The sequence below is a fragment of the Rhinichthys klamathensis genome, unplaced genomic scaffold, assembly GCF_029890125.1.
Source record: "Rhinichthys klamathensis goyatoka isolate OS25496 unplaced genomic scaffold, OSU_Roscu_1.1 h1tg000102l_1, whole genome shotgun sequence".
NCBI classification, from domain to species: domain Eukaryota; kingdom Metazoa; phylum Chordata; class Actinopteri; order Cypriniformes; family Leuciscidae; genus Rhinichthys; species Rhinichthys klamathensis.
Window position 1 is genome coordinate 170,430 of NW_026606641.1, and position 21,245 is coordinate 191,674.

Sequence of the window (21,245 nt, forward strand, 5' to 3'; positions counted from 1 at the left end):
TGATCTCAGTCTTAAATTGACGTAGATTCAGCCAGACATCAAATCCTTAACAGCTGAAAAGCAACATCACCTATCTCATTAGGTACTGTCTGGAAGACTGCCGATTAGACTGTGGGACTGTTCTTTACTAAAACTGACAAAGTTTACATCGTTCCTCAGTTTAAATGTAGTTAAATGTGTTTTTAGCTGTTGTTGTTTTTAAACATAGTTATGTATTTCATTGCAATAGATTTGTGAACTATGTAGCTTCTGTTACACACTTTGATGCAATATAATTGTAAATAGTATGCAGAAAGTAGAAAGTATGTAGTGTTATGGATTTAAATATATTTGTAAAGAATGTTTACATCATATTACTTTCACCAGAATATGAAAATATTAAATTTTATGGTAGTTCTCAATTCACATGAAATTCTTACAAACTGGTTAATAAATGTTAATAAATGTTGATAATTTTGTGCAAAAAGAGACAATCTGCTTTATTAAGTGTATTTATCTATATAGTTTTAATCTATATTTTTTTTTAACAAGGGGGGGGGGGGGGGGGGGTCATGGAGCTTTTGCTATGTTTTTGGGGGGGCCTTACTCCTCTGAAGTTTGTGAAGCTCTGTCTTATGGCAAGCTATTTTAATGCTTGGACAACTAAGTTTTTTTCCTATCTCTGCATACATGATATTGGTGATTGGGTTGAAGACTATCTCTCACCGTGGTCAGTCTCATATCATGTGATCGACGCGGAGCTTATGCTACCAGCACTCACTTCAGTGACTGACTGCATTTATGTGCTGCAGCATACATTTGTGCACTATAAATTTTGTTGCGTTGAGCTGGAACTTTTGAGTGAATGTGTTTGCGTGTTAAAGAGTAATTTCCTATGGTCCCCTATTGGTGTGGCCTGACAGCTCCTGTCTTAACTGTCCTCCTCAGGCAGTTTTAGGCCAGGGCTTTCCGACGATAAATACCTCAGACACTCCGCGCTTTTCAGTCTGTGTACAAACAGCCCATTTATGACAGCGTTCAAATCCCCCACTGTCAATGTGGTGGGCCTGCCCGATCGGGTGATTGGACCACTTCCTGTTTTAGAGGTTCTCCACGGCACTCGTGCTTCGGGGGCCCTATGCAGGGAGATCAGTCTATGATAAGTTCAATGAATGCGGTCACTTCACACTATAGAAGCTATAGAAGAAATACCCACTATCAGATGGAGTCAGGCTTCTACAGCCATTATTACATCAAGAGACGCAGGAAGTTCCTAAGGTTTGCAAAGCTTACCAATACCACGTTCTTCCGTACGCACTGGCAATGGCTCCTCGAACATTCACAAAGTGTATGGACACGGCTCTGGCCCGGTTGTGGCTCCAGAGCATCTGAATTTTAAATTACCTGGACGATTGGCTGATATTAGATCAATCATAGGGTTCAGCAGTAGCTCATCGAGACTTGGTACTCGATCATTTGAGGAGTCTAGGATTACGTGTAAACCTTCAAAAGAGTGTGTTGCTACCAAGTCAGGGAACAACTTTTCTAGCACGAGTCTGTCCCCGCACGTGTTCAGTTATTAAAGCTGTCTGAGCCAGTTCAGAACACGACACTTAGTCCTCATAGGTTTTTGCCGCAGACTGATGGGTCTTATGGTAGCAGAGTCCCTGTGGTTCAGTTGGGCCTGCTCCATATAAGGCCATTCCAGTGGTGGATCAAGAGCCAAGGGGTCTCGCCTCACTGCCACACTTTCCGCAGTGTCATGATTAAGAATAGAGGCTTTCGCGCTTTACGTCTGTGGATGAGGCTCCTGCTCCTTTTCAGGAGTCCAGCTAGGTGCGTTTTGTCGTCACAAAACTATCACGACGGATGATAGCCCTAGGGCTGAGGGGAGGTCTATCAGGGACGTCCGACCTTTAGAGTTTGGAAAGGGGCGCATCGTGACTGCCATAATAAATCATTTGGAGATAATGGCAGTGTTTCTGGCACTCAAACGGTTCTTACCCCATCTGAGGGGCTATCACATACTGCTCAGTACAGACAACATGACTGTGGTCTAGTACCTGAATTGTCAAGGAGGACTGCGTTACAGCCCCCATGTGCAGGCTGGCGAGGTGTGTCCTCCTTTGGATGCAGACAGTTTCTGTCAGTCAGAAAGGTTCACGTTCCAGGTCATCTGAACCTGGGAGCAGACCTATGTATGCATGGAGACAACCTCAAGTGCGAGCCTCATTTGGTAGAGGTTGAGCCGAACGGATGTGGATTTGTTTGCGTCGAGCATTACTATGCATTTCCCGCACTGGTTCTCCCGGTCTACTCCGTCCCCTCTGGAAGTGGATGCTCTGGCTTAAGAGTGGCCCAGGACCAGACTTTATGCCTTCCCACAGATCTAGCTACTCTCAGTTGTTCTGCTCAGAATACGGGCGGACAAAGTGAGACACCTGTTGCTGGTAGCCCCGTTCTGGCCCACTCAGACATTGTTCTAAAACCTGGTCAGTCCGCTGAATGGTCCTCCTTGGGGGGGTTCCCCTCAGGTCAAACTTGCTGACTTAGGCCCGGGGCATGATTTGGCACCCCTGTCCGGATTTGTGGAAACTGTGGGTGTGGCCCCTGAGCAGAGGTAATGGTGCCTCTACGAGGTGCCTGTATGCTTTTAAATGGAAGCTCTTTGCCTCCTGGTGAAGGCAGCGCGACTTGGACCCTGTTCATTGACCTGTAGTTCCAATACTGGAATTCCTGTAGAGTCGTTTTGCGGTGGGACCAGCCCCTGCCACACTTAAGGTTTATGTGGCAGCTATCTCTGCTGAGCATGTGCTCATGGGAGGGGTTTCCGTAGGGTGTCACTCTCTGGTTTACCGTTTTCTGCAAGGGTCGAGACGGCTTAGACCTTTCCGCCCTGCACAAATTCCTTAATGAGACTTCCAAATTGTACTGGAAGGTCTACCAGGCGACATAGATCTTCAATATCATTTGAGCCATAGGAGTTGGTGTCAGAAAAGCTTCTGACCCTTAAGATGGTCCTTTCGATGTCTCTATCCTCTCTTAAGGGAATAGGGGAGTTGCAGGCTCTTTCAGTCAGCCCTTCATATATGGACTTTGCCCCGGGGCTGGTAAAAGTCTTGCTGCGACCTGGGCCAGGGTATATTTCTAAGGTGGCGTTGACCCCATTTCGCTTCCAGCAGGTGTCTTTTCCCCTCATGACTCGGGGACTGGGAGTGATGTGCGACCTCTTGGGCTCTGCCCTGTGAGGACATTGAAGATCTATGTCGACCGCACAGCCCAGTAGCGTAGATCTGACCAACTGTTTGTGTGTTTGAGTGGTAAAAACAGAGTAGCTGCTCTCACTAAACAGAGAATGTCTCATTGGGTGACCGAGGCTCTCTGCGGCCTATGAGGTGCGTATGGTCATTCCACCAGAGGAATGGCTTCTTCTCAGGCAGTTTTCAGGGGCTCTTCTTTGGAATATATACATGTGTTGCGGCAGGATGGTCCTCTCTGCATACCTTTATCAGGTTTTATGGTCTCCTGGCTCCCAGGTTTTAACTGTTTGAGCGGACTCTTTTCTCGGTCTTCTAGTTAATCCTCAGGTAGGTGAAGGCATTATGGTACATCGTGCCCATAGCGATGGCTACACAGCGAAGAGTGAACCTATGAAAGGGAACGTCTTGGTTACGTATGCAACCTTGGTTACAGAAATAGGGGACGAGACGCTGCATTGTCGAACTTTCCCTTACCTTGCTATTAGAGCTTCCTCTGTAATAGAAATCTGATGAAATAGCGCATAACACGTTCTTATGAAGCATATGTGACGTGACGTAAGCGCTACTGGTCAATAAATGGCGTGATGGTATAAGGGCTTCAGACATTCGTCACACAGAAGGTGTTTCCATAGTGACAGCTACGCAGTTTCTCGTTCCCTATATAGGGAACCAAGGTTACATACGTAACAGAGACACTTTCCTCCAACATCACATTTCTTGATTTCATGATTGGTGTTTTATGCTCAAAGATCCTTGTGTATTCACAGATTGGTTGTTCAAATTGTATCTCATTATTGCTAAGTTTATACTAATATTTATTAATATTTTGTTTATTGAAGGAGTCAATTTTTCTTCCCTTTTTTGTACCTAATGGTGCATTAGCTAACTCATGGTACATCTCGAAAGATAAAAGGACTGCTTTGCCTGCATTTAATCTAACTTTGTCTTATCTAAATTGGACACCATTCACAATAATAAGGACTAATCTCTATGGGGTTAGAAGTGTTGCATTATTCCAAATAAATAGATTGAGATTCACAAATAAATAGATTAAGATCCAGAAATAAATGTAAACAGTTTCACAAAAATTTATAAAATTCACAAATAAATTAAATGAGATTTGCAAAATAAAAAATATATATTTACAAATGTGTTTGTCACAAACACATCACTGCCTGGCATTCATTTGTGAATCGTTTCCTGTGCATTTGCGGATTTTGAAACATTTCTAGAGTCAAGACGTGCAGACAAATACACAAATAAGTGGACTCCACCCAAACAAATATTTTTCTGTATGTGCACATTACGCAGTAATACAGGAAATATTAAACATGAACATATTTCATGAAATTGTGAAGCGTGTATTTTATTTCCTTATGTCTTTGATTGACCAACGTTCACTTAAAACTCTCGGAGAACTTGGAAACAATGACAGTTAAAGAGCTGCAGGAAAGCGCAAATTCTCTGGTTTTTATTAGGAATTAATTTATCAATTATATTTTTATATTATATTGTATTGTATTATATATTGACTTAAATCAAGGCTGTAAACTAGGGTTGCGTGGTATAACAATACTTGAAAAATGTCAAACTGTACAATATGATTTTCTAACCCAAACAGATGTGAAACTGGCAAATGTGACAGAGGAACAAGATGGATCAAACAGATACAGTGGGGGAAATAATTATTTGATCCCCTGCTGATTTTGTAAGTTCGCCCACTTACAAAAGAATTAAGGTTCTATAATTTTTATGGTAGGTTTATTTTAACGGATAGAGACAGAATATCAACCAGAAAATCCAGAAAAACACATTATATAAAGGTTGTAAATTGATTAGCATTTGATCAAGTGAAATAAGTTCAGTTCAGTAATACTTTATTAATCCCCAAGGGGAAATTCTTTGTCACAATTGCCCACAAATATAATAAACAACAATAAAGATTATAAAAACATTTCCGTTATTTGGATATGTTATAATGAACATATTCATTAAATCTAATGTTCCAGTGAACAAGGAAATAAATAACGAGAATAATATATATAAATATAGCTGCGAGCAGCGATTACGGGCCCAAGCCGGTGGCACCGCAACCCCGGTGCCTTTAGTTACCTAAAGGCACCGGAGTGGCGGTGCCACCGGCTTTGGCCCTTCATCGCTGCTCGCAGCTATATTTATATATATATATATATATATATATATACATATATATATATATATATAAACAAGCCGGTGGCACCGCCACCCTGGTGCCTTTAGGGTTACTGTGCATGACGGGCAATAACTTAACCCCGCTTTGACTGTTGAGAAGATGTGTACTGTAGAGCTTGCATTGGTGTGGGCTCTGCAAAAGTGTGCATTGAGGGCACATATATGCGTGAGCAACCTTCTGAAACCTAAAATGAAAAATGAGACACCCTACGGTCTCATGGACTTAATGGACACATGAAATAAGTAAGTTATGAAAGTTAAATCAATTGTGCCAAGACAGAATATTACTTGCCTGATCTGATTAGAAAAAAAGTGTGTGTGTGTGAAACGTGATTGAACAATGTAGACATAAAAACATACTCCGTCCTTTTGTTCATACAGGACATTATTCAAACTGCAAAGTGTTTACTTATATTTGTGAACAATCGCAATAAAACACAACATTGTGCTTTTGTCAAACTGTAAACTACAACTGTCACCCAACCAAAATCTCTTTTTTATTTTATACAGAAATAAATAATCTATCATTCAGATGAGAATAAAGTTAGTCTTAGGTCAAATTTTAAGGAAAACTCTGAAATATAGCACATTCATTTAAAATGCATTCAGGTTCAATTACCAAACATACAAATCTTAATGTAATTTAAAGCAAACAATACATTTAAAATATATGGGTTGTATGCCTATTTTTTTTATATAAAAAGATATATATCCAAAAAGTAACAGACACAATCATACACACACACACACACACACACACACAGACACACACACAAGTCAAATCACTTACATTTTATATGCAATATTGACTTTTTTCTGTTTCAGCAGTGAAACTAGTTAAACAAAGATCACAGCAGAACCATCGAGCATCTCACAGCAACGTGTTTTCTCATTACTGAATGATTCAGCATTTTGAACGAATCGGTTGACTCAGATTCAATGACCAATCCATAATCTGTCTCATTCATGAATGACTCAGCCGTTCGAACGAATCGTTCGAACAAATGAATCAATGACTCGCTCATTAAGACGGTCGCCTGGCGACACCTAATGACGGCTTAGTGATATGTTAAAAAGTATCATTCTTTCAAACGATTGTTAATTAACTCATATTTGAAACATAAGCTATATATATATATATATATATATATATATATATATATATATATATATACACAAAAATAAAATAAAAACACATTTGAAGCGTGTTTGCTTACTAAATTGTGAGCAGAACGAAAGTTGCAGCAAATATCAGCAACAGGAGTCAAATTTCATTAATCACGAGAGTGAAGAGCTGACTGAAAAGATGATGACGGAATAGGCTATTTTATGTAAAAGCGCCTATTTAAGCGAATCTATCATTGTACTCTTTTGTTGTTGTGTTTTCCGTGAAAAATAATAGACTATTGAACTCACAATTCAAGCAATTGGCCCCCGATATTGCACTAATTTTAAAGTGACACTAAAAAGTATGCGGCTGCAGTGGCATTCATTACTGTGCGCGTCCATGGCGACGAGCGAGCAAAACAGAGCGAACGTTTTTTCATTTCTACTTCCATAGAAATTCATTCGAGCGCACTGCGAGCGCCACCACTATAAATGTCCTTACTTTACTTTCACTTTTAACTTAGCGATATAAAAGCCCCCGGTGTTACACGTCAAATAACCGGTGAGAAAAAATTCTCGGAGTCACATAGCAGCTACCTATATTTAAATACAACAGGCCTACCTGATTTTGAACACAAGAGGGCAGTATAGCCCTATGTATTATTTGATATATTTATTTTTTAACTGAATAGTGCATCCTGGCTGTTTTTAAACTTGTACATTATTCTTAAATTGAAAACAAGAATAAAATGGGTTTAGTTCTGATATTTGTATAATTTTATCTAGAAATAAATGGTGTATAATTAAATTTTTAAAAGATATGAGGCTTTTAGTGTTAATTTTTTTACATGACTTTAATCCCTCGCCATAGCAAAACAATTAGAGATATTCAATAGATATTCACAATTATGCTTCTTTAATGTATTTTCATCATGTTGAAAAAGTTTGGTGGGAATAAAATAAACCACTTAAGAGGAGTGGGTAAAAATGTAGAGCCTGGTTTTGCAAAACATCCACATTAAGACCAAAATAGCCCACTTCCTGTTGGGCTGGCTTAAAGTTGTTTGGCCCGATGAGATCTATATGTGTACAGAGTTTCATAATATTACATGCAAGTGTGTTTGATTTATGGACCAAATTTTCTGACCAAGTTAATTTAATTAATAAACTAATTATATAAAACTATTTTCAATGCACTACAATTCAACTGGTTATATGCCTTTACTTATTAATACAACTTATTTAAAAAATACAAGGCGTAAGACATTTATTTTCTTTTTTAATGCAGGCCAAACCACACAGCAGTCAAATGGTTAATCTAGCCCCCCTCCCCCTCCCCCTCCCCACACTCACAGACACACAGACACAAACACAAACACACACACACATAGACGTAGGCTCAGAGAGAGAGAGACATAAATTGACAATTTTCAAACCAAAATATCTGACTTCCTGTTGGTTGGAGCTATTGAGTGTAAATTAGAAAGTTGTCTGGCTCGAGGAGAACAATACACATACCGATTTTTATTACTGTAGATAAAATTAATCCCCCCACTTTTGACAAAAGGTGGCGCTACTGAGCCCCTCACCACGCCCGTTTCTGAAACTTTGCACATATCTACTGGCTAATAAATGTGATGTGTCTGTCGAGTTTCATGCAATTTCAAGTATGCTAAGAGTCTCAAAAGCATAAAAAAAGAATATTAAAGTTTGATGCGTTGCCACGACAACAGTATCTAAGATATCATGAATCCATTCACAGGTCTACATCTGCCGTGTGTTTACATTATAGTAGTGAAGTTTGAAGCAAATCGGGTTAAAATAAGAGGGTGATTTCAAAGCATTTTGAAAGTGACACACTTCCTTCTGCCAGTTGGTGGCGCTATAACTTTAACTCACAATAGTCACATCCATGTGATCGGCCTCTTACGACGAACACACTACTGAAGTTTCATCAAGATCAGTTAATGTATGAAGAAGTTATAACACACTTCCTGTTTCCATTATTCGCCATCATTTCGTTTCCTCGCCACGGCCAAACCGTTCGAGATATCAAAAATCCGCTGGCAATTTTTCATCCTCAATTGCTTGACTTCATGCACACCGAGTTTGGTGGCGATTGGACGAATTTCCTAGGAGAAGTGTTTCGAATTCCATTGCATGCGTTTCCAAACAACCTAAAATAGCCGACTTCCTGTTGGGCTGGCGTAAAAAGTAAATGCACGAAGGATATATGAACCGATGAGATCTATATGTGTACCGAGTTTCATATTATTACATGCAAGCATGTTTGATTTATGGACCAAGGTTTCGGACCCTGTTCAAGGGGGCGCTGTCGAGCCCCCCTGCCACGCCCGGGTACCATCTTCAGCCCGGCCCTGATGGTTGCGGGTTCTGACCAGTGTGCAAAGTTTCAAGAGTTTTTGAGCACGTTAAGGGCCCCAAAAGTGCCCGAAAGGTTGATAAAAAATAATAATAAAATATAGCTGCGAGCAGCGATTACGGGCCCAAGCCGGTGGCACCGCAAACCCGGTGCCTTTAGTTACCTAAAGGCACCGGGGTGGCGGTGCCGCCGGCTTTGGCCCTTCATCGCTGCTCGCAGCTATATTTATATATATATATATATATACATATATATATATATATATAAAGCCGGTGGCACCGCCACCCTGGTGCCTTTAGGGTTATTGTGCACGACGTGACACAAAATATCTGCTCGCTATCTGCCGAACGGCTCTGGTAGTTCCGCTTCAGCACTGATGATGTTGTAGAAATAGTGCACTCTGGTTGGTCTGGATTATTCGGGATTTTTTATTTTATACAGAAATAAGTTATTTATAATTCAGATGAGAATAAAGTTAGTGTTGATTAAAATGAAGGAAAACAAATATATTGATCTGAAATATAGAACATTAATTTTAAATTTATTTAGGTTCAATTACCAAACATACAATCTTAATTTAATTTAAAGCAAACAATACATTTAAAATATATTGGTTGTATGCACTTTTTTTTATAAAAAAAAGATATATATCCAAAAAGACAAGGCCTTAAAGGGTTAAACTCTTGTCACTGTAACAGACACAATCTCTCTCTCTCACACACACACACACGTCAAGTCACTTACTTTTTAGATGCAATATTGAATAAGCAGAAAAATCGGATTTTCTGCTCTGAAAATATAAATAAGCATAAAAATTGAATAAGCACTTTGAATATTCTAAACAGAATAAGCACTAGTCGCTAATGAATAAGTACTAGTACTTAATGGAATAGATACTAGTATCTAAAAAATAAGTACTAGTAGCATGAAAATAGAGACTAGTAGGTTAAAATGATTAAATGTTAAAACGGCTTGCCATATTGGCTCAGAGAGAGAGAGAGAGAGAGAGAGAGAAAATTACCTTTTAGATACTAGTACCTATTAATAGATACTAGTATTTATTCAATAAATACTAGTACTAAATCATTAGATACTAGTACCTATTAAATAGATACCAGTACTTATTCATTAGCTACTAATACGTATTCAAAAGAATATCTAAAGAATAAGCACTAGTATCTAAAGAATAGGCACTAGTACTAAAGAATAAGCACTAGTCGCAAATGAATAAGTACTAGTACTTAATGGAATAGATACTTGTATCTAAAAAATAAGTACTAGTAGCATGAAAATAGAGACTAGTAGGTTAAAATGATTAAATGTTAAAGCAGCTTGCCATATTGGCTCAGAGAGAGAGAGAGAGAGATAGAGAAAATGACCATATTCAAACCACAATATATGACTTTCTGAGAGTCGGAGCTAATTACTTTAAATTAGAAAGTTGTTCGGCTTGAGGAGAAGAATATACACGCTGAGTTTTGTAACTGTAGGTAAAACTAACTAAGTTATAACACACTTTATATGTCCTTTTTTAGTCATGAAAATTAATTTCCTCTCCGCGGCCAAACCGTTCGAGATATCAAAAATCTGTCCGCAATTTAGCATCCTCAAAGTCTTGACTTCATGCACACCGAGTTTTGGCAATGATTGAATGAATTGCCTAGGAGTAGTACTTCAAATTCCACAGCAAGCGTTTTCCAAACAACCCATAATAGCCGATTTCCTGTTGGGCTGGCGTAAAACTTGACCAGGGGAAAGATGTTCGGCCCGATGAGATCTATATGTGTACTGAGTTTCATATTAATTCATGCAAGCGTGTTGGATATATGGACCAAATTGTTGGACCCCGTTCAAGGGGGCGCTGTTGAGCCCCCCTGCCACGCCCGGGTACCAGCTTCAGCCCGGCCCTGATGGCCGTGAGTTCTGACCTGTGTGCAAAGTTTCAAGAGTTTTTGAGCACGTTAAGAGCCCCAAAAGCCCCTGAAACCTTGAACTCCATTAAAAGCAATAGACAAATCCCTCACACACAGAGACGAAGAGAGAGGGAGAGAAAATTCTCAGAAACACCCACATTCAAACTAAAATATCCGACTTCCTCTTGGTCTGAGCTAATGACAGTTAATTAGAAAGTTGTCCGGCTTGATCTGAACAATGTGCGTACCGAGTTTTATGATTGTAGGTAAAACTATCAAACTAACACCCCCACTTTTGTCAAAAGGTGGCGCTACTGAGTCCCTGCACCACGCCCGTTTCTGAAATTTTGCACATGTCTACTGGCTAATAAATTTGATCTGCCTGTCGAGTTTCATGCAATTTCAAGCAATTTCAGGCATGCTAAGAGTCTCAAAAGCATCCAAAAAGAATATTAAAGTTTGATGCGTTGCCATGGCAACAGTATCTAAGATATCAATAATCCTTTCACAGGTCTACATCTGGCGTGTGTCTACATTATACACATGAAGTTTGAAGCAAATCGGGTAAAAATAAGAGGGTGATTTCAAAGCATTTTGAAAGTGACACACTTCCTGCTGCCAGTTGGTGGCGCTATAACTTTGACTCACAATAGTCACATCCATGTGATCGGCCTCTTACAGCGATCACACTGCTGAAGTTTCATTAAGATCAGTTAATGTATGCTGAAGTTATAACACACTTCCTGTTTCACGTTTCTCGCCATAAATTCGTTTCCTCGCCACGGCCAAACCGTTCGAGATATCAAAAATCCCCTGGCAATTTTTCATCCTCAATGTCTTGACTTCATGCTGACCGAGTTTCGTGGCATTTCTTTGAATTCTCTAGGAGAAGTACTTTAAATTTCATTGCATGCGTTTTACAAACAACCCTAAATAGCCGACTTCCTGTTGGGCTGGGGTAAAAGGTAAGAGCATGAAGTATATATGAACTGATGAGATCTATGTGTACCGAGTTTCATATTATTACATGCTAGCGTGTTTGATTAATGGACCAAGTTTTCGGACCCCGTTCCAGGGGGCGCTGTCGAGCCCCCCTGCCACGCCCGGGTACCATCTTCAGCCCGGCCCTGATGGCCGCGGGTTCTGACCCGTCTGCAAAGTTTCAAGAGTTTTCGAGCACGTTAAGGGCCCCAAAAGTGCCCGAATAGTCGTAAGAAAAATATAGAAAATGAGTTTCCAAACAACCCATAATAACCGACTTCCTGTTGGGCTGACGTAAAACTTAGAGCACGAAAGTTGTTTGGCCCGATGAGATCTATAAGTGTACCGAGTTTCAGATTATTACATGCAAGCGTGTTTGATATATGGACAAGTGTTCAAACCCCGTTCCAGGGGGCGCTGTCGAGCCCCCCTGCCACGCCCGGTGCAAGATAGAGCCCAAGGCCTTAAAGGGTTAAACTCTTGTCACTGTAACAGACACAATCTCTCTCTCTCACACACACACACACACACACACACACGTCAAGTCACTTACATTTTAGATGCAATATTGAATGAGCAGAAAAATCAGATTTTCTGCTCTGAAAATATAAATAAGCATAAAAATTTAATAAGCACTTTAAATATTCTAAACAGAATAAGCACTAGTCGCTAATGAATAAGTACTAGTACTTAATGGAATAGATACTAGTATCTAAAAAATAAGTACTAGAAGCATGAAAATAGCGACTAGTAGGTTAAAATGATTAAATGTTAAAACGGCTTGCCATATTGTCTCAGAGAGAGAGAGAGAGAGAGAGAGAGAGGCTCACCATATTCAAACCTAAATATCTGACTTCCTCTTGGTCGTAGCTAATTACTTTAAATTAGAAAGTTGTCCGGGTCGAAGAGTACAATATACATATCGAGTTTTGTTACTGTAGATAAAACTAACCCCCCCACTTTTGTCAAAAGCATTTAGAAAGTGACACACTTCCTGCTGCCAGTTGGTGGCGCTATAACTTTGACTCACAATAGTCACATCCATGTAATCGGCCTCTTACACCGAACAGACTGCTGAAGTTTCATCAAGATCAGTTAACGTATGCAGAAGTTATAACACACTTCCTGTTTCCATTATTCGCCATAAATTCGTTTCCTCGCCACGGCCAAACCGTTCGAGATATCAAAAATCCCCTGGCAATTTTTCATCCTCAGTGTCTTGACTTCATGCACACCGAGTTTGGAGACGAACGGGGGAAGTCCCTAGGAGAAGTGTTTCAAATTCCTGAGCATGCGTTTCCAAACAACCCTAAATAGCCGACTTCCTGTTGGGCTGGCGTAAAACTTAGAGCACGAAAGTTGTTCGGCCCGATGAGATATATAAGTGTAGCGAGTTTCAGATTATTACATGCAAGCGTGTTTGATATATGGACAAGTGTTCAAACCCCGTTCCAGGTGGCGCTGTCGAGCCCCCCTGCCACGCCCGGGTACCAGCTTCAGCCCAGCCCTGATGGCCGCGGGTTCTGACCCGTGTGCAAAGTTTCAAGAGTTTTCGAGCATGTTAAGTGCCCCAAAAGGGCCCAAAAGGTAGTAAAATAATAATAATAATAAGTCGGAAGAATAATAATAATAAATATATATATATATATATATATATATATATATATAGCTGTGAGCAGCGATTACGGGCCCAAGCCGGTGGCACCGCAACCCCGGTGCCTTTAGTTACCTAAAGGCACCAGGGTGGCGGTGCCGCCGGCTTGGGCCCTTCATCGCTGCTCGCAGCTATATTTATATATATATATATATATATATATATATATATATAAAGCCGGTGGCACCGCCACCCTGGTGCCTTTAGGGTTATTGTGCACGACGTGACACAAAATATCTGCTTGCTATCTGCCGAACGGCTCTGGTAGTTTCGCTTCAGCACTGATGATGTTGTAGAAATAGTGCGCTCTGGTTGGTCTGGATTATTCGGGATTTTTTATTTTATACAGAAATAAATTCTTTATAATTCAGATGAGAATAAAGTTAGTGTTGATTAAAATGAAGGAAAACAAATATATTGATCTGAAATATAGCACATTAATTTAAAATTTATTTAGGTTCAATTACCAAACATACAATCTTAATTTAATTTAAAGCAAACAATACATTTAAAATATATGGGTTGTATGCACATTTTTTTTAATAAAAAAAATATATATCCAAAAAGACAAGGCCTTAAAGGGTTAAACTCTTGTCACTGTAACAGACACATCTCTCTCTCTCTCTCACACACACACACACACACACGTCAAGTCACTTACATTTTTAGATGCAATATTGAATAAGCAGAAAAATCGGATTTTCTGCTCTGAAAATATAAATAAGCAGAAAAATCGGATTTTCTGCTCTGAAAATATAAATAAGCAAAAAAATTGAATAAGCACTTTGAATATTCTAAACAGAATAAGCACTAGTCGCTAATGAATAAGTACTAGTACTTAATGGAATAGATACTAGTATCTAAAAAATAAGTACTAGTAGCATGAAAATAGAGACTAGTAGGTTAAAATGATTAAATGTTAAAACGGCTTGCCATATTGGCTCAGAGAGAAAGAGAAAATGACCTTTTAGATACTAGTACCTATTAATAGATACTAGTATTTATTCAATAAATACTAGTACTAAGTCATTAGATACTAGTACCTATTAAATAGATACCAGTACTTATTCATTAGCTACTAATACGTATTCAAAAGAATATCTAAAGAATAAGCACTAGTATCTAAAGAATAGGCACTAGTACTAAAGAATAAGCACTAGTCGCTAATGAATAAGTACCAGTACTTAATGGAATAGATACTAGTATCTAAAAATAAGTACTAGTAGCATGAAAATAGAGACTAGTAGGTTAAAATGATTAAATGTTAAAGCGGCTTGCCATATTGGCTCAGAGAGAGAGAGAGAGAAAATGACCCTATTCAAACCACAATATCTGACTTTCTGAGGGTCGGAGCTAATTACTTTAAATTAGAAAGTTGTTTGGCTTGAGGAGAAGAATATACACGCTGAGTTTTGTAACTGTAGATAAAACTAACCCCCCCACTTTTGTCAAAAGCATTTAGAAAGTGACACACTTCCTGCTGCCAGTTGGTGGCGCTATAACTTTGACTCACAATAGTCACATCCATGTGATCGGCCTCTTACAGCGAACATACTGTTGAAGTTTCATCAAGATCAGTTAATGTATGCAGAAGTTATAACACACTTCCTGTTTCCATAATTCGCCATAAATTTGTTTCCTCGCCACGGCCAAACCGTTCGAGATATGAAAAATCCCCTGGCAATTTTTCATCCTCAATGTCTTGACATCATGCTGACCGAGTTTCCTTGCGATTGGTTGAATTCTCTAGGAGGAGTATATCGAATTCCAGGGGCATACGCTTCCAAACAAACCATAATAGCCGACTTCCTGTTGGGCTGGGGTAAAAAGTAAAAGTACAAAGGATATATGAACCGATGAGATCTATATGTGTACCGAGTTTCATATTATTACATGGAAGCGTGTTTGATTTATGGACCAAGTTTTCGGACCCCGTTCCAGGGGGCGCTGTCGAGCCCCCCTGCCACGCCCGGGTACCAGCTTCAGCCCGGCCCTGATGGCCGCGGGTTCTGACCAGTGTGCAAAGTTTCAAGAGTTTTCGTGCACGTTAAGAGCCCCAAAAGTGCCCGAATAGTCGATAAAATAATAATAATAATAATAATAATAATAATAATAATAATCCTAAGGAAAACAATAGGGCCTTCGCCTTTTCAAGGCTTGGGCCCTAATAATCCTAAGGAAAACAATAGGGCCTTCGCCCTTTGGGCTTGGGCCCTAATAATAATAATCCTAAGGAAAACAATAGGGCCTTCGCCTTTTCAAGGCTTGGGCCCTAATAATAATCCTTAGGAAAACAATAGGGCCTTCGCCTTTTCAAGGCTTGGGCCCTAATAATCCTTAGAAGAACAATAGGGCTCTGCGCCCTTTTAGGGCTTGGGCCCTAATTACACATTCATTTTAAAACAGATCAGATTAAACCGATAATGTTGCACAGCAACCAAAATATTAACAATTTAAACTAACTAATGGTTCCTGTGTCAGACACAGGGGTAAGAATTATAATGCTTGATGGCCACTGGCAGAAATTACTTCCTGTGGCACTCAGTGGTGCATTTTGGTAGAATAAGTCTTGCACTGAAAGTGCTCCAGTGTTTGAGTAGCAGATCATAGAGTGGATGGGAGACATTATCCAAGATGACATTCAGTTTGGACAGCATCCTCCTCTCTGACACCACTGATAAGGAGTCAAGCTCAACCCCCACCACATTACCGGCTTTACGGGTCAATTTGTTCCGTTTATTCGCATCTGCCTCCCTCAGTCTGCTACCCCAGCGTGCGACCGCATATAGGATAGCACTAGCTACCACCGATTCGTAAAACATCCTCAGCATCGTCCTGTCAATGTTAAAGGACCTTAGCCTCTTCAAAAAATAGAGACGGCTTTGCCCCTTCTTGTAAAGTGCTTGAGTGTTCTTGGCCCAGTTCAGTTTATTGTCTATGTGCACTCCTGGGTATTTATAATCCTCCACAATGTCCACAAAGACCCCCCGGATTGAAACAGGGGTCACTGGTATCTTTGTTCTCCTTAGATCCACAACAAGTTCTTTGGTCTTTGTCACGTTGAGCTGCAGATGGTTCTGATCACACCATGTAACAAAGCCCCTCACCACAGCTCTATACTCAGTCTCGTCACCCTTACTGATACATCCAACCACAACAGAATCGTCAGAAAACTTCTGAAGATGGCAAGATTCAGTGTGATAGTTGAAGTCGGTGGTGTAAATAGTGAAGAGGAAGGGAGAGAGTACAGTCCCTTGCGGGGCCCCGGTATTGCTGATCATGATGTCTGATACACAGTGTTGAAGGCGTACATACTGTGGTCTACCAGTCAGGTAGTGAACAATCCAGGACACGAGGGGGGCACGAGGGGGGGAGGAAGAGCTGTATGCCTCCTTAACGTTAGCATACAGCAAGTCCAAAGTTCTCTCTTCTCTAGTATGGCATCTTACATACCGAGTAAAATTTGTTAGTGTGGTGTTCATATTAACATGGTTGAAGTCACCCGAAATCACTATGAGGGCACTGAGTCTGGAGTTCAGCTATGGCGGAGTAGATAACGTTACACACCGACGTCGGGTTTGCCGATGGCGGAATGTAAACAACAACGGCGATGGCATGTGAAATTTCTCGTGGCAAATAGTATGGCCGAAGTCCCACAGAAAGTAGTTCAGTGTCCGGGCTACATATACGCTGTTTAACCGTAATGTGACCGGGATTACACCATCTGTTGTTAACAAGAACGGCAAGACCCCCACCTTTGCACTTACCGCTCTCGGTGCGGTCCCTGTCCACTCGAACAACCTGAAAGCCGTCGATGGAGACATTGTAATCAGGAATATCCGAGTGCAGCCAAGTCTCCGTGAAGCACATTAAACTACACTCCCGAAACTCCCTCTGACTCTGGGCTAACGCTGTTAGCTCGTTCATCTTATTCGCCAGTGATCTCACATTGCCCATGATGAGAGAGGGGAGACACGGTTTAAATTTCATTCTCAGTCTCTGTTGTCTGGATCCCTCTCTCTTCCCTCGCCATTTCGTTCCTCCTCTGCAACCTCTGTGTGTCTTCATCCAGATCTCTCTGGGGATGTCTGTGGGCATAGGCGCCACGGTTGACTTCAGCGCGATCAGCTGTATCCGATTGTAAACAAGGCGGCCATGAAGTTGCTGTGCAACAATTCCGTGGTTATCTAAAACTCTCTCACATTGCATGATGAGAGAAAGTCAAGTTTAAATTACTTGTAGACCGCAAATCGCACATGTAAATTTAAAAGAAAGTTTAAAAGAAAGTTTAAAAGTTAACAATAAGGCAACAAACAACTGGGCAACTGCGACAGGCTGCATGCACGCTGGCGCATGCGCACTCTAGGTTAGACTGATGTCTGCGTAGTATTTGATCCCCAACCAACCATCAAGAATTTTGCCTCCCACAGATTGGTTATGTGCCCATGTGGAACACAGATTAGTCCTGTCATTTTAAGAAAGTACTCCTAATGCCCTAATGTTAGTGGACACTTGTCCACAGAATCTGTATCTTCCATTCCAATGAATCCATTCCACCATGGGCAATACCAAAGAGCTGTCAAACATCAGGGACCAGATTGTAGACCTGCACAAGGCTGGAATGGGCTACAAGACCATCAGCAAGAAGCTTGGTGAGAAGGAGACAAGTGTTGGTGCCATTATTCAGAAATGGAAATACAAAATGAAAAGTCAATCGCCCTCGGACTGTAGCTCCATGTAAGATCTCGCCTCATGAGGTAAGGATGATCATGAGAAAGGTGATGGATCAGCCCAGAACTACACGGGAGGAGCTTGTTAATGATCTCAAGGCAGTTGGGACCACAGTCACCAAGCAAACCATTGGTAACACACTACGCCGGAATGGATTGAAATCCTGCAGCACCCGCAAGGTCCCCCTGCTCAAGAAGGCACATGTAGAAGCCCGTCTGAAGTGTGCCAATAAATATCTAATGATTCAGAGAAGGCTTACAGCACGGGTACAGGACGACTTCACTGTATTGAGGGGCCGATGGACGGGGCCATGCAAAAAGTCGGACGCAGTTTGTGTTTCATAATTGCACTGTTATCATATGTGTGGAGCGTCTCGGTTTCTCAAACTCCATCTATGCATTCTGTGAGTTTGTGTTGCTTATAACGTTCATCTGGGAATGCAGTGTGTGCCATTTCACAAGATAACGCATCTCATTTGTAAATCTACGCCAGCACAGGAGAATACATTTGTTTCTAAATATCTGAATTGTTGTTCATTGCGATTTCAAAATAAAAGTTAAAACACTTGCTGTAAGTTTGCATGTTTTGATCTGCACATGTTCTTGTTCAAGAAATTACAGTGGCTGTAGCATTTCTATCGTACAGAAGTGACCAAATATTAAAGGTTAAGTGGACATTTGAATTAAATGTTGTTTGGCCAATATTAAACAAGGATTTGATCATGCCGTAGTGCAACAACAACTATCACCAGGACGTTGGCGCCTCTGCAGGCATTTTTATAGTAATGTAAATAAGTTATGTTTATATTAGTTTATATCATTTATTTTACATGGTGAATTTTAAGTGTTGTTCAATAAAACCCATATGATTACTTACTTTGATACTTTATTTGAACCAATTATTATTGCTTGTTATTATATATTTGTATTTTAAGTCATTTTAAAGGCATCTATTTTTTTACCAAGATTTTTTTATCCGATTAATAGATGGAATAATCTGTAGAATACTCGGTTACTAAAATAATCGATAGCTACAGCCCTACTCATATTCAGCACATCAGTGAATTTTCTCACCGATGAGATCTCTGGCTGTCTCTTGATCTTCTTGTATGCGACATACATCTGACAGCTGCAGGAGTGAATCAATATGATATGGGTTGAGTTGCAGAAGAACCTGAAGAAAAAAAAAAAGAGAAACGGAGCGTCACATACATAATGTAACACATCTGTCACTCATGTGTGCATTAAAAAATCAAATCAGTTCACAGCTAATAGCATGTTAGAATAAAATTACCACAATGTTGTTGGGGTCCATTGACTCGACTGCATCAAAAAACTTGAACTGGACTTGCTGATAGTCACGATTATGTTCAAAGGTGAAGTGCTGAATGCCATCTTTAGACTCCACTAGACTCATGGAGATACCTAAGAGACACAACTAGTCAGCTATATTTCACACAAATTATGTTAACAGTACCAAAAGTTCTCTCAAACGCCCACTGCAATTCACTGCTAACAACAAAATAAACAAATATATTATAAATTGTTTTGTAAACTTAAAACCACACAGGTCATTTCATATCTGTAATTAAATAAGGGCTGCACAATAATAACAAATCATGACAAAAATCTGATTATTTCAAGATTAAAGACAGCGATAGGAGAGATAGCTACATCAGTATTGGTGAGAGAATTTAACGTTCAGATATACTAGAAGATATTGTTGTGCTCCGAATAGATGATAAATCCTTTTGCTTCAGGTGCATAGACACAAAAAAAGAAACAAGAAAATCGCTAACTGCACACTGAATTCAGTCCAGACTAGAGAAAGTCTAGCAAAAATAGATTTTATTTTATAATATGCAAGTGAATTGAATCAATTGAAACAAGCACAAGCAGATATTTCAACACATTTCTTTCTTCAGTGCTCACATTAAAACAAATATTCACCCTTTTACCAATTGTAATTACCAATTAGGGATAATCAACTGGATTAAATTAACAGGCGGTTAACATGTCTGGCACAAAACATCACAAATGTACAACTGCAGCAAATAATATAGATATTACAAATATGCAAATAATATAAATACTGCAAAAAATGCAAAGAAACACCATATGTTCAAAATAATAATAATAATAGTAAATAAACAATTAAAAGAAAATAATATTAATAATAAAAATGAATTTAAATAATAATAATAATAAATAAATAAATATTTTTAAAAAAGGGACCTCCTGTAGTGTTACAAATGTATTGAATGTTATAGGTTCCAGTACAATAGTATATAAACTGCAAAAGTTCAGCTGTGAAACTGGCCAGTCCTGTTTTGTGTATTGGTCAGATTCACAACAGTTGGTGCCGTGACCCTGATGGAGCTACTCACCTGAATCCAGATTGAAACTTAAAAAACAACAAAGATCTGACTGAGTTCCAGACTGAATCGTTCTGTAGAACCAAGGGGTTGGTGAGTGCTACTATATCCAAAAGAACCTTTAAGACCAGTGCAAAATTGTTATCCTCTGCGCCGTCGGAGAAGAGTTAACAGACTGCTGCAGAGTTTGTTTAACTAAGTTATCCTCTAAAGTTTTCTTTTAGAGATGAAAGTTTATCCTCTGTTCAACCAGGGAAGGTTAACAACAGCTACAGTGTGTTAAAGGGTTAGTTCACCCAAAAATGAAAATTATGTCATTAATGACTCACCCTCATGTCGTTCCAAGCCCGTTAGACCTCCGTTCATCTTCGGAACACAGTTTAAGATATTTTAGATTTAGTCCGAGAGCTTTCTGTCCCTCCATTGAAAATGTATGTACGGTATACTGTCCTTGTCCAGAAAGGAAATAAAGACATCATCAAAGTAGTCCATGTGACATCAGTGGGTTATAGTTCGAATATTTTGAAGCATCGAAAATACATTTTGGTCCAAAAATAACAAAAACTACGACTTTATTCAGCATTGTATTGTCTTCCGGTTCTGTTGTCAATCCGCGTTCACGAGCCCGCAGTGACGCTGCTGACGTAAGACG

General features: G+C 39.8%; 1 protein-coding gene across 1 annotated transcript in view; it reads right to left on the minus strand.

The window, feature by feature from the left end:
* Positions 1–21,245, minus strand: part of tcf25 (transcription factor 25 (basic helix-loop-helix)) — a 283,115-nt gene that overhangs the window by 125,153 nt on the left and 136,717 nt on the right. Inside the window, exons 7-8 of the mRNA XM_056253099.1 lie at positions 19,513–19,643; positions 19,293–19,392 (exon numbers count right to left, since the gene is read on the minus strand). Coding sequence (XP_056109074.1) covers positions 19,293–19,392; positions 19,513–19,643 — 231 coding nt within the window. The remainder of the gene's footprint in view (positions 1–19,292; positions 19,393–19,512; positions 19,644–21,245) is intronic.